Here is a 13,766-nt window from a genome sequence, read left to right on the forward strand (position 1 = left end):
AATGCAACCAAAGGGTGGGGGAGGAGAAAGCTGGAGGAAGAGGCCAAGAGTGAAGAGAGTGTTACATCTGTGAGCTAATGTATATCCCACCGCTTCCCATAGGGAGCTGTATGTGCCTGGGGGGAAAGCTGGATCCACTTTTTCCTTTATTTTTAGGATGCTTAGAAGTGAGCACTTTTTGGAGAAAACTACACCAAAGAATGTACTTAAATAAAACGTCTGCATGCACCCTTGCTGAAGTGCCGATGAATGTCAGGCAGCGAGAGGGGAGGGCATTGTTTCCTCTTTTTCAAGGCTTCTGTGCAAGCTAGGCACTGGGCTTGTGGGCCGGGGTTGCTCAACTTATGCATGGCATGGTTTACTTTCTTTATGCTATTTAATTGCTCTGTAGATATTGTATTGTTTAGGAGGGCATAAGTGAAGCCCAAGGATGCACATGACAAGGAACAGAGCAGACCATCATGGATCGCTGTGGTCTGGGGAGAGGAGAGGTGTCGTCAGAGCCTGCCTGGGGTCTTTTCAGACCTGTCTGCAGCACAGGGGACAGCCACACTGTTATCAAGATGCCAAGAGAGGTGCTCAGTGCTGCTGTGTGCCATGCCACAAGCAGCATGCTGAGCATACAGCAACCTGGAGCAAACACAGAGCGGGCATCACTGCTGCCTGTGCAGGCATCGATCCTGGGGCCATCCGTTCACCAGGGGACACATGGCAGGGAGGGACAATTACTTTTCCTTTGGGTCAGCATGAAAACAGATAGCTGCAAAACACTCAGTGTTGTAGTGTGAGCGTACAATACACAAATAAATGACAGCATCTTCCCCCAGAGGGCCCCATGTAGTGAAGCGTCAGGGATTTTCAGGAGCAGATCCAGGGTACTCCCAGGCAGAAGCAAAAATGAGCCTGCTTCTCAGAGATGAGTCTGCTTCTTTTAATATGTCCAGGACATACTAAGCAAATGATCTGTCTCCCAGCAGCCTTCACTGCTAGTTCATAGCCTGCTTCGCAGAGAACGAACGGCAGATGCTGGGTGCCGTGGCCATCCCCATGTGCATTGGGCTTAACTGATGCTGTAGGATTTCTAAAGCTCCCTAGATATGGGGTGGTTGAATCTGATGTTGCTGCCTGTGGTTTAATGTGATTGCTCATGACAGCGCTCTGGGATTATGCTTGGAGTTTGAGCAACGAAGTGTCCTTGTTTCTTGCAGGCCCTGGGATCTCAGGTTACTCCAATGCCACGGAGATGGCAGGTCCCTCTCTGGCAAAGTGCCTACAACAAGCAGAAGTGGTGATTCCCTCAAAGCAGCATCAAGAGACACCTGTCTACCTCGGAGCAACTGCCGGCATGCGCCTTCTCAGGTACTGCAGGGCTTGTCCCCTTTTCCTGCAGCACTGTGCCTGGGACTGCCATGGATGGTCAGTGGGGTCCTCTTGGGAAAAGTCCTTGGAAATGCTGCCAGTTCACGCTTTGCTCAGATGCCCTTTTCTGCCACTGGCCTCTCTGAACCCGGAGCCTCCCTGGGCTCTTCCCCTGCTCGCCCAGCAGGACCATTTCCAGCACCCGCATGCAGTGCAGAGACTCCAGTGCCCAAGCTGATGCTCAGGAGATGCTCAGACATCCCCCACTGTCTGGTATTAGGCCTGACCCAGGATTTTTTAGCCCCACCATGTTGCAACTCCCCACATAACTTGACTCAGCCCGAGACCATCAGAGCTCAGGTAACTTTATAATCATATCATCCTTTACTTTTATTTGTGATTTTCATGGGGGTGCCCCAGACCTCTTGCCTGGTTGGGACAGCAAGCTGATCTTATGTATCTATTGCCTGGGAAATCTCCCTGGGGATACCAAAGGGCACGGATTTCTTCTGTAATGGTGATGGCAAAGAGTGTTCTGTTATAATTAATGCTTGGTGGGCACTTGCAGCCTGCCTACTCAGAATAAAGCCCATAGGCTGCAGAGAGCTGTCACCCAGAGTCACTCCATCCTTTCTTCCATTCATCCAGCTTGGAGAATAAAAATGCAGCTGACAAAGTATTGTCCTCAGTAGAGAAGACGCTACGTTCAACTCCCTTCAACTTCCAGGGTGCCAGAATCATCAGTGGTCAGGAAGAAGGAGCCTATGGATGGATCACCATTAACTACCTGCTGGGCAATTTCAAGCAGGTACTGTATCAACGGGAAATCCATATTTGAATCATCGGCTCGCGGCACTTTGTAGATCATGCCTTGCAGGAGGGTGTCGCAGGCACTATCTTCCCTTGTAAGCCAGTTACCAGAGATCAGGAAGCTGCACATCATGCCTCAGCAATTACTGTGAGTATATCCTGATACCAGTGAGTATCAGGGTGTACCACTGTAGTCAGGCTTAAAGCATTGCAATAAAACGTTTCAATAACTTTGCTTGGGTTTAGCATGCCCCTCACTTCCTGATCTAAAATATTTTTGTGCCCGCAAAGTTTGGCAATAATTCTTTACTACTGAGCTTATAAATCATCTGGGAGCTGAAATAGAAAGTTGGCTGGTTTTTCTCATAAGAGTTATATTAGATTTAATATTCTTAGTCCTCCTGCAAACACTCAGACATGATCCATCTTTTGCTTTTCTGAGCCTGCATCTTTATTGTGTCTTGTTCCAGCTCTCATGCCCCCCTCCATGTCTTCCTGCCTTTCCTGTGTTCTGTGCTTCTGCTTCTCTCCTCATAGGTCTTTCTCTTTCTTATTTGCCCCCAAATGAATCTTTTCCGTGCCTGATGTCTCTGTCTTACTTTGATTTTTTTTTTTTTTAAAGTCTGGCTGGACAAAACTACTACATTCTCTAAAATCCATAAGTGAGACTTCAGGAGCACTAGACCTCGGAGGAGCCTCAACACAGATTACCTTTGTACCAAATGAACGCTATTCTGAGTCCTTAGAGAACCTGCTCTACTTCCGTCTCTATGGCAAGGATTACCTAGTGTACACGCACAGCTTTCTCTGCTATGGGAAGGACCAGGCTCTGCAAAAGAAACTGGCCAGGGACATACAGGCAAGTACATCTGTGATTGCAGGTGAAGATCCTGGACCCTCCTAGCTTTGACGTACTGGTGCTGTAAAAGTTGCTGTGTCCCAGCTAAAAATCTCATCCCTTAGTCCGGGTTTGGGAAATGTCATTGTCCTCCATAAAGACTGGGCAAATGCCGAAAGAGACGACAGTCAACATTTTCAAAAATCCTACCAATCTGAGGTGCCTTGATTCCTGGGCATGGGATAGCAGGATTACTCTGCTTAACTGAGGTACTCAGGGGAGGTGATTCTCTGAGAATCCCAAATCAACAACAGCTTCCCAAAATGTGGCTGAAAGGAATTTGCCCAGAGTCCTACAGAGAGGCTGTGGCAGCACCCACATCTCCCAAATCACGGCCAATGCCTTAAACCATCCTCATCACTTTGACCCAATGTGTGTATCTTGGTGTGATGTACTGTGACAAGTGCCTTGCAGCCACCCTTCCTCGTGGATGTTTTCCAGGGTGTTACTCTAGAGTGAAGTTTAACAGCTTGGGTGGATTTTACTTTCAGACCGTGGAGAACAGCAGCCTCCTTGATCCGTGCTTTCACCAGGGGTATCAGAGGACAATAAATATAAATGAGCTCTTCAAAAACCCTTGTACATCAGCCGAGAAAAAGCAATTCCCTTTCAGCCAGCTCTACATACAGGGAGAGGGGGATTATCAAAAGTGTCGAGGAAACATCCAGAAACTCTTTAATAAAAGTGGTTGCCCTTACTCCAGTTGCTCCTTCAATGGGATATACCTACCTCCATTACAAGGGGATTTTGGGGTAAGTCTTCACATTCTTCAACTCTCTGTTACCCAGAATATGAGAAGAGCAGAAACTCAGAGTAATGCTAGAGTGTATTCTCCCTGGCTGGGACAGGAAATCATTTACAAGATGGCTTTTTGGACATGTAACTACAAAAGTAGTGCTGCACTTGCTGTGAGGATAGCACACCTAAGAGCAACCCCAGTAAATACTGACGTACCAGTACTGCACTGTTCTTGTTCTAACCTATCTCCTGTAGGTGTCTCCTTGGGGAGCTCCAATTACTCATTCATTTTGCAGGCAGTCCTTCCTGATGGCCATCACCAGAGGCAGGAGAGCCTGCTGCAGGCCGTGCATGATGCACTGGTCCTGCAGACCTTGTCTCCTGGGGTCAATGGTGGGTCCAGATCTGAAGTTGATCCAGAGTGTGTGAGCACTACTGAAACCACTCGGCTCACCTGTCTGCTTACCAGACGTGAGGAGGAGACAGTGCATGCTCTGAACACATCAAGGGTGACACCACACTGAGCATCAGTCCTAGAGCAACAAGAATTCAGTAGCTGTGAGGGTTTCTAGGGGAACTGTTAATACTCCCCTGCCCTGCTCATAAACTGTCCCCTACCTATCAGCTATTGGCCATGGTCAGAAATGGGTTTTCTGGACTTTGGATTTTATGCTGGGGCTGTGTACAGTCCTTTCAGGCCATCACCTCTGCTGTTTGTGGAGGAATTGGCTGCAATCTCATTCAGTTGCCAAAACGGGATCACGGTTGTGATGCCAAGCAGTGTTCACCGTGTGCCACTCTGGCACCAGTGCGTAGAGGAGAGGGATTTACTGAAGTTCTTCAGGATACTGTGGTCAGTGAAGTTCCTACTTCCACCTTCATTTTGGAGTCTTTACCTCTCATCAGCTCTGAGGGGTGTCTCAAAATGACATTCCTCTTGAAAATATATCTACTTGTGTATGTGTGGTGTTGCTTCTTATATTTCTCTATCTGTATATAAAACCATTTTCTTCTGTGGAATTTCCACTCTCCTGCTCATGCTGAGGCCCGGTCATGTTAAAATATTCTTTCTCCTTCAGGCTTTTTCTGCTTTCTACTTTGTGATGAACTTTTTGAACCTGACCCATGAACAAAGCCCCATTGCCCTGGACAAAGTGGCCAGCACCATTGAGAGCTTCTGTGCCCGGCCTTGGCATGAGGTAAGCAGTGCTTGTGGCAGTGGGCTGGGGCTGCTGGGTGGCAAGAGCGGCTGATGTTTTTCTGTAGGATAAATGGTTGGGGGTAACTTCCAAGGCAAGAGGGGAAAGATCCCCCCAACACCTGCAGTGGATGCTCAGGCACAAGCTGGAGCAGCGGGAAGCTGTGTTTAACAGCCTGGCAACTTCCTCCTTCCCTAGGTGAAGACAACATACCACCAAATAAAAGAAAAGTACTTGAGTGAATATTGCTTCTCTGGAGCCTACATCCTCTCTCTCCTGGAAGATGGCTACAAATTCACTGAAAAGAACTGGCAAAGGATCCACTTCCTTGGAAAGGTGTGTTTTGTGGTGGGGAGGGCTCTACCCCAGCAGCTAACTACAGTCTCTGCTGCACAGCCTGGACCTTTTTCCCCAGAGGTGCTACTGCCCCGGAAATGCCACAAGTAGCCCCTGCACCTCCCAGCGCTGATTCTGCTCCTCTCCTGTTTCAGATTGGCAGCAGCGATGCAGGCTGGACCCTGGGCTACATGCTGAATCTGACCAACATGATCCCCGCAGAGGAGCCCGCCATGCCCCCTCTTTCCCACGGCAGCTACGTGGGGCTGATGGTGCTGAGCTCCCTCGTGCTGGTGTCTGTGCTCCTACTTGCCTGGCTTCTCTTCCACAAGCCCAAGTGCCTGCAGAAGGGGATTGTTTAGGAAGAGCTTTGGTGGGAGGGGGCCATGCCACCTGGCCACTCAGGGCTAGCGAGACCCCGGCAAAGCAGGCGATACTGCAGAGCCCTTCTCACCTCTCACTGAAGCTACTGACTGTGTACAACAAGGGCATTTATTCCTTCCGACTCACACTTGCACTGACAGATGTCGGGACATCAGGCTCGCCAACTCTTTCTGCCAAGGACAGACAAGTGGATGTCCCCTCCTTGAATGGGTCGTACCTTCATTCGATGAAACTTTGCTGCTTGTTGGTCTTTGCCTCATGCACAGCATTATAAACAGAAAAGCGGCAGCAATCTTTAGGAGCCAGTGCTCCTGCAAGGGTAATCTCAGGGTCACACATCCCACTGAGCTCTTGGGAGTGATCACATGCAGGGTGATCCCACTCCTCCTCCACTGAAGCTGTTCCCGAGAGCCCTTCCCACACCAGCACGCCTCCGCTTCCCTCCCTGAGCCCTCGCAGCCCTACAGCCAGGTACGGCCACCTGCACCCAGCTGGCCCCCAAAGGCTAGCCACTCTGGGACAAGGAGGGATGAGGATGAAGAAACTGAGCATACTGGTGGTTATCAGCCCTCGGCTGGGCTCTGGTGGCTGTCTGCTCCTTTCACAGGTGGCAAGAAGCCTCATTCCCACGTCTTCCTGATGTTGTTGCTGGACCAAAGCTGGCTCACTGTTACACTGAGCCATTCCCATACCCCTAGGGTGTATCAAGACATGAGTGCCCAGCCAGGCGTTGATGATTTTTGTAGGAATTGCTCATACTGGCTGAGGATTCTTGACCAGTAGCAAGTGCTTATGCCTAGAGGGACTCTGGTGTCATCAGCATGCCTACAGGTATACAGCCACTAAAGAAATCCAGTGTCACTGTGCTGATCATACAGCAGCCTCTGATCTAGGGAAAATGTTTATTAAGTCATGTTCTTTTACAAATAGACAGCTGGCAGCAGTTAAGCAGCACGAGCACGCACAGATTGAACCACTCTTTCCACCAGCAAAATCAGTGAAAATTTGCCTTTCCTTCCCTCATGGTTTAGGCTTATCCCATGACCATAAGACCCAGGGCTTGTGAGTGCACATACTGCAGCCCATCTTCTAGCACACAGCTAGGGTGATGCTACTGATCAGGTTTATGAATCACTTTCTTCCATTTTCCATTCCTTGCTCCAAAAAAAGAAGAGAGGTAAGTCAGAAATCCATTTTTATAAAAACACTTGGAAACCACTGGTGCCTGTCTACCTCCCACAAAATCTCAGAAATCTCTTCTCATAATGACCTATAAATGCTGGAGGCCAAAAGAAAGCAGATATTGTGGAGAGAAAGGCATGGCAAACACATACCTTCACCTGTTTCCCCGAGCAAAGCTGTAGAAGGTGCAGAGGGGATCAGGGAGTACAACCCCAGTAAAGCTTTCTCCTTCGAGCAAGGACAGATACAGAGCTCGTGGTTTTCATGTTTTCCCAGCCTGTCCCTCTGCACAGTGCAGGCTGGAAAATGTCTCCCAGTTATTTCTCTTTCATGCCTGGAAGTAGGAGCCATAATGTATTGAAGGACCTAAAGGTAAGGGAAAAATCTACCCTGTCTTGTGGTAAGATCTTTGGTCAGTTCATTATTCTTCCAAAAATCTGTGTCTTATTTTTGCTCTGAATTAGCTGGCTTCAGTTTCTGTTGGATCTTGTTCTGCCCATTTCAGAAAGACTAAGTAACTCTGCTATCAAAATCCCTTTTCCTTCTTGGTGCTTGCAAGTTGCAATTGTATCATATTAAATAGATTGATCTTCAATCTAAAGTGCCCTGTGCTGACCTCACTTGCAGCTCATGAGTCCACTTCTTTGAAAATTGTCACATCTTTCTGAAATTTGGAGACCAAAGTTTTCAGCAGCGAGTGGTAGTAGAGTTGCTAATAGTGTACATAAAAGTAACACCCTCTGGTTTTGATCTATACTCTATGTTCCCCATTCATATATCTCAGGGCCAGGCCTGCTCACTTTTGAGAAAGTTTTGGGGCTGTTTTGTCCAGTTGGACTATTGCAACTTGGCTTTTTTTCCTGGTCATTGCATTCCAGAATCGCCGCTGTCTCGCACCATACATCACTGTCTCTCAACATGAGCCGCTTTGCCTTCCCTGTGGCTCCACTAAAATTTGTACTATTCCAAGAATATTCCCCCAAGCAAGTGATCCAGATCAATGCGCCAATGACAATTCCCTACACTGTCCATTGACCAGTTTTTGTTTTCTCTGCAAATACACTGAGGTGTTGGAATTCAACTAGAGACGGAGTCTTCCTTCTGTTGTTCTCAGCAAAGATAGGTAGATGAGAGATTATCAGTACTTTTTGGTCACGGCTGGAAGGCATGCAGGAGGAGCATGTGATCAGAGCTGCTTCAGCTGCCAGTCAGCCCCGCTTGCCACACACCTTCCTTGCATACAGAGTATTCATAGCAGGGCAGTTGCCCTGGAGAAGCTCCCCATATTACCTGGTGTGTCCTTCTTCCCCATGATCAGCGTGGAAACCTGCAGAATGGTAACTCCTCTCCTGAGACCTCCTTGGGGATCTGGCAGCTGCTTAGTCATGCCTGTGATGTTGGAACTGGCAGATCCATTGGATGCAGAAACTCCACGTGGAAGCTGGTGTGGAGAGAAAGCCTGCGCCAGTCTGCTTTTCTGGTCCCTCCTAAGGGTTTATGCCAAAGGAAAAGCTCAAATATAGAACCTGGGAGAAGAGCTTTAGCAATGTTTTGTATTTTTATTGCAAGTCCCATGGTATTAATATTGTTAGCTCTTGAGTCTGGAGTAGGTGATCAGCTGGTATTTTTGCTTATTCCCTCCTGCCTTCCTTCTTGGTTTTTGGTTTGAGTTTTGTTTTTCTTAAATTTGTAAATGCGACTTGAGCGCAACCTAAGGGCCCCGAACTAAGATCAATACAAAATATGTTACATTATTTTTAAACCTTATGACTTTTAGATCACATTTATGAGTGAATCTCTCCAGAACTAGAATTTCTAAGGTGACACCAGACATGCCATTTAAAAATCACTTGAGCAGGCTGAGGCTCCAGGAACTGGTTGACTGAAGGCATCCTATCAGGGTGAGACCCTTGCATATCACTGGCTGTACGTGAACCTTCACAGAAAAGCATATGTTTTTTTTCTCCCCATTTCTCCTGCTATTGCAGGATTTTATCCACGCAGGCTACTCAAAATCCTTGGTCAAAGAGTTCAAGTTCAATGAACATCCATTTCTTTGCTTCTGTGCTGCATCTGACCCAGCTGCATCCACCTCAAATGTGTGTTCCAGAGCCACTCAATGCGTACGTGAACACCATTAATGACAGCGGGGGGAATTTCCAAATATGCCAGTAATAATGTGGCATTACTTCTCTTGTTAATGCAGTTGATCTGCCTCGCTGATAATTATCTGTGCCTTATTTCTAATTCGATAGCTTCTGGCTTTAATTTCCAGCCACTGGCTCCTGTACAGTTTTGCTCTTCTGGGTTAAAGCATCTGTTAACACCACGCGTTCCTGCCTTGCAAATATTTATTCACTGATGAGCTCCGCTGGGCTGCCAAGACTCCAGACCTTGGTCTTTTTTGCCACAGGAAGCCCTGAGACGTGCTGCAGCAAGGTGGGATGAGTGTCTCTGGTTTGGGTTCAAATGTTGAGTGGTCTGTTTTTGATAGCTTTGCAGGGTGCGGGAGCAGTCTGGTGTCTCTGGGACTGATGACTTTCACGAGCTCTCTCGTGTTCACCCAAGTGTCAGGTCTGAGGCAAAACTATCAATGAGGCTGAGATTTTCAGGAGTCAGAAGAGAAAGCCTGGGTGCCTGCAGCACACTCACCTCTTGCAGAAAACAGCCGGTCCCCACCACAGGCTCTAAGCACCCTTCACTCTCCTCCCCAACACAGCCAGCTCTCCTCTGTGCACAGGCTACAGCTGATTTCTCTGGCCCTACAGCAAAGCACAGTGGAGCCTCCGCTTGGAAGAAGGCTCTTGGAAGTGGGGCCATTGCCTCTGCAGTGAGAGGCTGATTTGCAATGTTGATGCAGGCCGGGATGCCCCAGCTTCTCCAAAAGCAGCTCTCAGCTGGATGGTGCCCCCTTCTCAGCTGTCCCAGTTCTTCCCATGCTCTGCGCCAGGGGGACGTGCAGGCTCTGCGGGGCTGCCAGCTGCGTCGCAGGGCTCAGCAGCCTGTTCAGGAGGGGCTGGGGGGGTACACTGAGGACAACAGTCCCTGCCACCCCGGCCACACGCTTTCTTTTTGCGGCTTGGCCCTGATGAAATGGATCTTTGTTTTGATGCTCGTACAAATCTCTGTATCTTTATCACAATAAAGACTTCTGAACTGATGCCAGAAAAGTTTTTACACTGTTTTCCAGAAGACGAGAACTTGCCAATAGTGGAGCGGAGCTCCTGGCACTAAACATGGAAAAGTCCAGAGATGGGATTTCCTCTCTTGCCAGTTCCCTGCTGTTCCTCTGGGTTAGATGTGAAGTTCCCCGTGGATGGGCAGGGACCTTCCCCTCCTGGCAAGTAAAAGCACTGTGGTCCTTCCCAGGCTCTGGGCAACTCACACAGGTGGCCTCACTCCCGGGAAGGCTGCTAGTGCCCAAACCCCGCCTTTCCTTGCTTTAGCTTCACCCTGACCTCCCCAAAGCAGCTTGTTCTCCTCTGTCGTGCACTGGGTGGCTGCAGTCCTCTGTCCTTTTTTTCCCTCTCCTTCCCCCCATGCAGCACCACTGGCATCATGCTGGCACTGAAAACCCCCAAAACAGGTGAAGGGGGGGGGGGGGGGGCTGCACCCCTTATTTGTGAAGCTGTGCGGCTGCATGCTCTGTGTGCAGCCACAGCTGTAGCTCTGCCAAGGCAAACATACTTGTCACGGTTCATCATTTTTCTTTCAGCGCATACTCTCCCTAGTTTGCTCATTCTTATGGCTCTTAGCTTGAACTTCCCTCAGATTTTCCAATCTTCCTCTGGTAACAATATGGCCAGAATTAAAACAGACACACCAGGTCGAGGCTTTCCACCACTGGCTCCAGAGGGATTGGCTCCTTGTTGCCTGTGACCCTCAGCCACGGAGCAACAGAGAGGGATGGGGCTCGCATTCGCATTCCTCTCACTCTCGCTGCTGTGGCATGGTGCATTCCTGCTCACCCTCTTCATCCCACTGCCTCGAGGTTTCTCCATCTTTGAACATCTGGGGGGGAGGTGGATGATCCATCCCAGATGTATTAGTCGCTTTTTCCAAATTAAGTCTTTGTTTACTTCCTGCACTGTTTCTAAGAGCTAATATTCTATATTGTTTGTTTCTGCTTTCATCAATGTTTTCTAACATGTCCAAACTTCTTATTGGCTTAAAGCTTCACCAGCATGTTGTTTTCCTAGAATATAATAAGAGCCATGCTAGGTCAGATCAGACAGGCAGCGCATTGGCGCTTGTCTCCAGCTGCAAAATGGGCAAGGATTTAGATGGACATTTAGCAAAAGGGCGTGATCCTTCTCTTCTAGCCATCAGGGACATAGGGAACGTGATCAAGCTATTGCTTCTGGATCTGCGTAATTAATGGCTGTGGAGCCCCAGTTCTCTATGCATTCATCCTATTCTTCTTTGCACTCATTTAATTTTCAGCTTTGATGACGTAATCTCATTGTGCCTTGTGTGCAAAATTATTTCCTTTTTTTGATTTCAACCTGCGGCCTGATAACAGGCTGCCTCCATCCCTATGCTATGGATAACGCTGACTAATTCTCCAGACCTAGCAGTGCATGAGATGTGTTCTCCACACACCCCAGATTTTGCTCATGGCTCCTTTTTAGGATCTAACGGTCTGGCATGTCTTGGGTTTTTTTTCTGTTGTTTCTCACATCAGTGTTGCTGGTCTCCATAGGAAAATGAGTGCTTTTTTCATGCGTCCCTTGGCAGCACTGCAGCTCCAACTCTCCCACTGCTGTCACAGGCCACTGGAAAAGCCTGGGAAGGGAAAGGGGAGGGGGGAGACAGACCAAACATGGGGTTTGTGCTATTTTACTACAGCCCTGCTTAGTGCGCTCTGGCTGCCAAGGAACACCAGCTAGCACTGGAAACCTGCCCACCTCTTTCGCATCGCTTTGGTTGCTGAAAGCTGGGGAGAGAGCAGCTCCACGGGAACCCAGCAGCCCTGTAGTCGCGATGTGAAGGAGGTGAGGGCTTTTCCCATTGCTGTGTGAGCCGCCAGCTCTGCAAAATACCACCAGACATGGCTTGCTGTAAAGATACGAGCTGCCCTGCCATGCCGGTGCTCGCCATGCCCTGCCACTGCCTCAGCTACATTTCCTTGGTTTCCTACAAGTGCTGGGAGAAGCTGGCACCTCCAGCACTGTTTGTTACCCGATTAAAGATGGGTGCAACACCATTCCTGCTCCTGAATGTGTGTTGCTCTGAGACTGACTGACAAGCGGGGATGTGGTGGGCTGAAGCTTAACTGGGAGAATGTATTCATGTGGCTACTGCTATCTTTATGTATAGGGTTTTTTTCTGGTCATGTCTTCAAAAGCTATTTGTTCAATAACAGAACTTTTACAACCCTTTTTTTAAAAAAAGGGGCCATAATTGAGAGGAGGACACTGTGCAGATGGTTCAGGGGCAAGGAGAGAAAGGACCAGTATGTCGGAGCTGGGACAGAAGAAAGTTCAAAGTGGGAAATTCTGCGTAAGCCAAGCCAGGAGCAGACAGACCATGTGCTTTGCCCACCAACCTGCGCAGTTTGCGTTAGAGGCTATAAACAGGGGCTCCTTCATTTTACCACTGCTCTTCCTGGGAAATTGAGGCAGAAAGGCCGTCGGCGAGCCAAGCGCACATGGAGGACAGGTAGGAAAGCTGGGCAGCACTGGTAGAGGATGCTTTGCTGGGGGAAGAGGCAGCTAGAGCAACCCTTGTCACAGGGCAATGCAGCGCAGATCCACCTCAAGGTTGAAGGGAAGGCAGATGTTTAGCATGGCTCTGGGTATCTTGAGAAGCCCATTGCTGACGGCAGGAGAAGCAACTTTCCAGGGTGGCCTGGACAGAGCAGTATGGCACACTCATGTTAGCAAAGGGAGCCTTTCTCCTGGGATGTCCAGGCTTGATGGTAAACCTTTCGGCTGCTGTACTCAAGTTTCGGCTGTATCAGGGATGTCCTGAGCTGCTAAGCTGCTGGAGCTTTAGCCCCACGGGGTAAGGCTGCAAAGCAAGGCCGCCTCCCGCAGCTGCGCCCGTCCGTGGGCAGAACACTGGGAGCTTGAGGTGCCTGCTCCCCGCTGGGGCACGGGTGTATGCGGCAGAGGGGCGGAGAGGAGCCAGCTTCCCCCAAATCCAGAAACGGTCTGCAATTCTGTATATTAACAGACAGCAGGGCACTTCCATCTGCCTTCAGGCTGTTGAGCTCTCTTCTCCCACCAGCTGCCCGGTGTCTGCCGGAGACCATTGCCATGCCCACTTCCAGCGCACAGCAGGGTGATACCAGACCTCTGGGCAGAGCTTTCCTTGCCGGTACCTGCTCAGCGGGCAACTCCTGCACCAGAGCCCGCGTTGCCCTGCCCTCCCCCTGCGACGGCCGCTTGGGTAGGCAGCTGTGGGGAGGGCGGTGCGGTCCCCGACCCTCTTTATCCCGGGAGCAGCGGGACTGCCGGGTGAGCGGGGGCCGGGGCAGAGGGGCCGGCAGCCCCGCAGAGCCCGCGACGTTGTCTCCCTCTGCTTCCCCAGGAGATGGGGCAGGAGAGCAGGAGCGGCTCCGAGCCGGCAGCCGGGCCCCGGGGGGAACGGCGGGCGCTGCCCGCGCCGGGCGGGCAGGGGCCGGGCAGGGCTGCGGGAGCCGTGCGGGCACCGGGGCCGCCCTGGAGCCATCCCCGGCTCTTGACCCACGGACGGGCTCGGCGACGGGCATCCCCCCGCCCGGCGCCCCCCTCGCCTCCCCCCACCCCCCCCCGCCCCGCCGCTTGCCGTGCGCTTGGCAGCCCCGACGCCCTCCGCAGCCAGTTTTCCAGCCCTGCGCTTCTTCTGCAGTGACAGCCAGGGCTGCGGGGGCCTGT

At 50.3% G+C, this 13,766-nt stretch overlaps 1 protein-coding gene and 1 long non-coding RNA gene across 10 annotated transcripts in view; one reads left to right on the forward strand and one right to left on the reverse strand.

The window, feature by feature from the left end:
* ENTPD1 (ectonucleoside triphosphate diphosphohydrolase 1) overlaps positions 1 to 10,066 on the forward strand; it is a 59,549-nt gene extending 49,483 nt beyond the window's left edge. For all 9 annotated transcript variants that reach the window (XM_064463877.1, XM_064463878.1, XM_064463879.1 and 6 more), the window contains 7 exons: positions 1,209 to 1,359; positions 2,008 to 2,167; positions 2,792 to 3,028; positions 3,559 to 3,819; positions 4,885 to 5,004; positions 5,203 to 5,340; positions 5,496 to 10,066. In XM_064463877.1, the coding sequence (XP_064319947.1) occupies positions 1,209 to 1,359; positions 2,008 to 2,167; positions 2,792 to 3,028; positions 3,559 to 3,819; positions 4,885 to 5,004; positions 5,203 to 5,340; positions 5,496 to 5,702 (1,274 nt within the window). In that variant the 3' untranslated portion in view covers positions 5,703 to 10,066. The remainder of the gene's footprint in view (positions 1 to 1,208; positions 1,360 to 2,007; positions 2,168 to 2,791; positions 3,029 to 3,558; positions 3,820 to 4,884; positions 5,005 to 5,202; positions 5,341 to 5,495) is intronic.
* LOC135315484 (uncharacterized) lies at positions 6,610 to 13,764 on the reverse strand. The gene is made up of 3 exons (XR_010374978.1): positions 13,678 to 13,764; positions 11,814 to 11,937; positions 6,610 to 11,691 (listed from the first exon to the last, which is right to left on the reverse strand). It is a non-coding gene; the product is annotated as an uncharacterized LOC135315484 (long non-coding RNA).
* Between the last annotated feature and the right edge of the window lie 2 nt (positions 13,765 to 13,766).

Source organism: Phalacrocorax carbo, chromosome 12 (assembly GCF_963921805.1).
Source record: "Phalacrocorax carbo chromosome 12, bPhaCar2.1, whole genome shotgun sequence".
Lineage (NCBI taxonomy): Eukaryota > Metazoa > Chordata > Aves > Suliformes > Phalacrocoracidae > Phalacrocorax > Phalacrocorax carbo.